The sequence below is a fragment of the Calidris pugnax genome, unplaced genomic scaffold (assembly GCF_001431845.1).
Source record: "Calidris pugnax isolate Ruff unplaced genomic scaffold, ASM143184v1 scaffold100, whole genome shotgun sequence".
Lineage (NCBI taxonomy): Eukaryota > Metazoa > Chordata > Aves > Charadriiformes > Scolopacidae > Calidris > Calidris pugnax.
Genome location: NW_015090826.1, coordinates 1 through 4524, shown reverse-complemented (window position 1 = coordinate 4524; position 4524 = coordinate 1). Strand labels below are relative to the sequence as shown.

General features: G+C 66.5%; 1 protein-coding gene across 1 annotated transcript in view; it reads right to left on the bottom strand.

The window, feature by feature from the left end:
- Window positions 1–4331, bottom strand: part of LOC106886910 (collagen alpha-3(V) chain-like) — a gene marked incomplete at its 5' end in the record, with an annotated part of 16606 nt that extends 12275 nt beyond the window's left edge. Inside the window, 17 exon segments of the mRNA XM_014940193.1 lie at window positions 274–386; window positions 491–693; window positions 695–727; window positions 859–911; window positions 1009–1044; window positions 1247–1300; window positions 1417–1524; window positions 1640–1693; window positions 1786–1839; window positions 2122–2229; window positions 2653–2706; window positions 2810–2863; window positions 3124–3177; window positions 3431–3484; window positions 3659–3892; window positions 4074–4127; window positions 4278–4331. Coding sequence (XP_014795679.1) covers window positions 274–386; window positions 491–693; window positions 695–727; window positions 859–911; window positions 1009–1044; window positions 1247–1300; window positions 1417–1524; window positions 1640–1693; window positions 1786–1839; window positions 2122–2229; window positions 2653–2706; window positions 2810–2863; window positions 3124–3177; window positions 3431–3484; window positions 3659–3892; window positions 4074–4127; window positions 4278–4331 — 1374 coding nt within the window.
- Window positions 4332–4524: the final 193 nt, after the last annotated feature.

Below are 4524 nucleotides of genomic sequence, written 5' to 3'. Positions count from 1 at the left end.
ACAGACGGTGACAGGGGGGTGACAGAGACGGTGGCAGGGGGGTGACAGGACAGTGACAGGGGTGACAGAGATGGTGATGGAGGTGTGACAGAGACGATGATGGGGGTGAAGCCCCTCCAACCCCTGGCCCTCCAAGAGCACGGGGAAAAGTGAGCCCCAAACTACACCCCACCCCGCCACGGTGCCCTCCCCAGTTTCCCCAGTGCCGGGAGGGCTGGTGTGGGGACATTTGGGAACATTTGGGGACAGCCAGATCCCTCCACTGGAACTCACAGCCTCGAATTTTTTCTCGGGGAACAGACAGGTCTCGCCGCCGGCCGTGAAGTTGCAGAAAACCCGAAAAGCATCTCGGGAGCAGCCCTGGTTGGGATCAATCCAGTATTCCCCTGGGAAGGAGAGCAGGAAAGACAGACAGACAGACAGATAGAGGGTCCAGGGCGTGATGTGAAGCCCCCCCTGCTCTGTCCCCTCTCTTGTCCCCCTCCCTTACCATCCTGGAGGTGGGGGTGGCAGAGCTGCAGCTCCTTGCAGACCCTCGCGGGGCTCTCGGGGGTCCCCAGGGGCCTTCTGAGCTGCTCCACCTCGGTGCGCAGGGAGCTGAGCGAGGCGTACAACTCCTCCAGCCCCTCGTAATCCGGGGGGGGACCCTGCCCCCCCACGAGCCCTTCGGTTCCTCGTCCAGCTCCGGCTGGAGGGCAGCGGCTCCAGCAGCTCAGCCGGGGAGCCCTGGGATGGAGAGGGATGAAGGGGGGACAGCAGCAGATGTGGGGAGTAAGGATGAGTTGGGGGGGGGGTTTGGGGACACCCGGGAGGGGACAGAGATGAAGTGGTGTCTGTTCAGAGTGTCCCTTACTCAGTGGTGGTCCTGGGGGGCCAGGGGGGGCTGTGTCACCTCGGGGACCCAGAACACCCTGTAAAAGAAGGGGACTCAACACCGTGGCCCAGGTTCTCCCCAGGGAGGCACATAAGGAGCTGTGCCCCCCCCTCCCAGTATGTCCCCCCCCTCACCGGTGAGCCTTTGGAGCCCTTCTGGCCCAGGGGGCCCTGTGGGGAAGAGAAGAGAAGGGGGGCACTGGCTGGGCATGGCAGTCACCCCCAAACTACCCCCCCCAGGACTTGGGGTCCCCCCTGGGGCTCAGGCTCCCCACTGCCCCTCTCACCCTCCTGGGGGACGAAGCCCCCAGGGGTCTGTGGGGGGGTTAAAGGGGGGGCAGGAGACCCTCCTTGAACCCACACAGATACTCACCGAGAGCCCGGGGGGGCCAGGGGGCCCAGTGGGGCCGGTGGGTCCAGCCAGACCCTGTGGGTAGAGAGAGCATCAGCCCTGAGCTCGAGGGGGCTGTACCCTGTCCCCCCCCCACCCAGGGCGTTCATTCAGCCTCTCAGCTCAGGGGAGGACCCCCCCCAAATACTCACAGGGTCTCCTTTGGGTCCTGGGGGGCCCTGGATGCCTGGAAGCCCCTGGTCTCCTTTCTCACCCATCTCTCCTGGGGGTCCAATGAGCCCGATGAGTCCAGCATGGCCCTGGGGGGACAAAGTGGGGTGTCAGGCAGCCCCCTCCCCATGACGACGAGGGGGGGGGACTTGGGGACAAATTCGGGGTGAGGGACCCCCAGCACCAACCATCACCTTGTCTCACCTTATCTCCCTTGTGGCCGGGGTCTCCCTTGAGGCCGGGCAAGCCCACAGGACCCTGGAAAAGGCCGGGGGGGTGTCACGCACCCCCAAAACGTGCCCAGCTGGGACCCCCCCCTGTTGCTCAGGGCTCAGTTCACCCCAACTTACCAAGGGACCGGGTGGCCCCGCTTGTCCCGGAGCCCCCAGCAAACCTTGTTCCCCCTGGAAAAGACTCAGTGTGGGAGAGAAACCCCCCCAAAAAACCCTCCTCCGAGCTGTGACCCCCCCATGCCCGAGGGGGACATCCCCCAGGTGCAGCTGGCCAGGGATTTGGGGAGAGGGGCAGCCCCACACATCCTCCCCACAGCCCCCCAACTCACGGCAGGGCCGGGGATCCCACGTAGGCCTTCGGAGCTGGGCCGGCCCGGTGGTCCCTGTGCCCCCACGGGGCCCATTGGGGAGAGGGGCAGCCCCACACATCCTCCCCACAGCCCCCCAACTCACAGCAGGGCCGGGGATCCCACGTAGGCCTTCGGAGCCGGGCCGGCCTGGTGGTCCCTGTGCCCCCACGGGGCCTGTCTTCCCAGGTGGTCCCTCGGTGCCAGGTTGGCCCTGGGGGACAGGAGGACCCACAAAGTTGAGACTGGCACCCCTGGGGACCCAGCCCCACATTTTGGGGGGCGTCCAGTCCTTCTCTAGGGTGGTGGGAGGCTCCTGGAGGGGAGTGGGTTTGGGGGGGCACTGGGGCCTCCGCTCACCTTGGCACCCTTCTCGCCCTGACGACCCTCACGCCCCATGGGTCCCAGGGGTCCCTGGATGTGGGGACAGAGACACCGGGAGCTGCGTGGTGGCCCGGGCCAGCCCCACTCTCAGCCCCACTTCACCCCGTCTCATCCTCGCCCTTTCCTTACTCACCCTCCGGCCGGGGGGGCCCGGGGGACCCGGTTCCCCTGATGCTCCTGGTGGACTTCCCCAGGGTGGTGGGAGGCTCCTGGAGGGGAGTGGGTTTGGGGGGGCACTGGGGCCTCCGCTCACCTTGGCACCCTTCTCGCCCTGACGACCCTCACGCCCCATGGGTCCCAGGGGTCCCTGGATGTGGGGACAGAGACACCGGGAGCTGCGTGGTGGCCCGGGCCAGCCCCACTCTCAGCCCCACTTCACCCCGTCTCATCCTCGCCCTTTCCTTACTCACCCTCCGGCCGGGGGGGCCCGGGGGACCCGGTTCCCCTGACGCTCCTGGTGGACCCTGAAACGAACCCAGTTGGAATTTGGGGGGAAGGGGAGGGTCCCACAGCTGGGACTGGGGGCACGGGATGGGGAATAGCCCCAGGAAAGCAGCAGGGATCACCCCCCCAGTCTAGGGGGGTCCCACTGGGAAGGTGACCCCCCCACTTTTTGTAGTGGGGATGAGCAGGGATCACCCCCCCAGTCTAGGGGGGTCCCACTGGGAAGGTGACCCCCCCACTTTTTGCAGTGGGGATCCCCCCCCCCAGCTGCTGCACTCACCGGCAGCCCAGGGTCCCCACTGTCACCCTTCTCTCCAGCAGCTCCATCCAGACCCTGTGACAGAGAGGAGGGTGAGCACCCACTTATTTGAGCCCCCCCCGCCACCCCCCTTGGGGCTGTGGGGACACGTGACAAAACCAAGGAGAGAAATGGGGTGTCCTGGCACCTCCCAACCCCGTCACCACCCCAGGGTGACACTGGAGCACTGTGGGACACACGGGGGTGACTCCAACCCTGGAGTGACCCCCAGAAGTGGGGCTTCTTCTGCTCTGCACCCCCTCCAAAGGGGGAGCAGGGGGGTACTCACCGGCACACCGGGGTCTCCGGGGGGGCCAGGGTCACCAGGGAACCCGATGGGACCCTGCAGAGAGAAGGGGACACGAGTTGGGGGGGGGACTGGGAGGGAACCCCAGACCCTCTGCGTGCTGGGAATCAGAGGCAGGGACAGGGATTAGTTCCTGTCCCCCCCCGGGGGGGACACGGGGCCTCAGGGCAGCACCCCCCCCATCTCTCTGTGCCTCTTTTCTCCTCTTACCAGGTTGCCTTTGGCTCCATCCTCTCCTGGGGGGCCCTTTTTGCCAGGGGGTCCCGCTGCTCCCGACTGCCCCGCGTCCCCCTTCTCCCCCACGTCTCCTTTCACACCCTGGGGAGGGACGGGGGGGGCGGGGGGGTCACGTAAGAGCAGGGAAGGGGCAGTAAAACGTTCACTGGAAGCTCTGCCTGCGCTTCCCGTGGCCACGTAGAGCAGGATTTGACCCCCACTCTCATTTTATCGCCCCCAGAAGACACCCCCGTGCCCTTCTGTGACACTCACGGGTGGTCCGGGCTCCCCGGGGGCTCCGGGGGCTCCCGCTTCTCCCGGTTCCCCCTGGGAACCCTGGGAACAACGGGGCAGATGATACTGGGTGCTGGGTGCCCCACATTTCCCCCCCCAAAAACACGGGGCTTACCTTTTCTCCCATGGCACCGGGCTGCCCCACACCACCCGGCATCCCCTGGGGGCCCTAAAGGCAAAAGAGCAGGATTTGCCCCCCACTCTCATTTTATCACCCCCAGAAGAAACCTCCGTGCCCTGGGAACCCTGGGAACAACGGGGCAGATGATACTGGGTGCTGGGTGCCCCACATTTCCCCCCCCAAAAACACGGGGCTTACCTTTTCTCCCATGGCACCGGGCTGCCCCACACCACCCGGCATCCCCTGGGGGCCCTAAAGGCAAGAATATGGGGGGTGGGAGGGGGGTTGTACCCACTTTGGGGGCAGCCCCTCCACCCGGCAGCCCCCCAGCGAGCCCCCCAGGGCTGTACTCACCTCGGCACTGCTGGGTCCCTGTAGCCCACGGGGTCCTGGGGCGCCGGGGGGACCCTGGGGGGGGGCAAAGATGGGGGTCAGATGGCAAAAG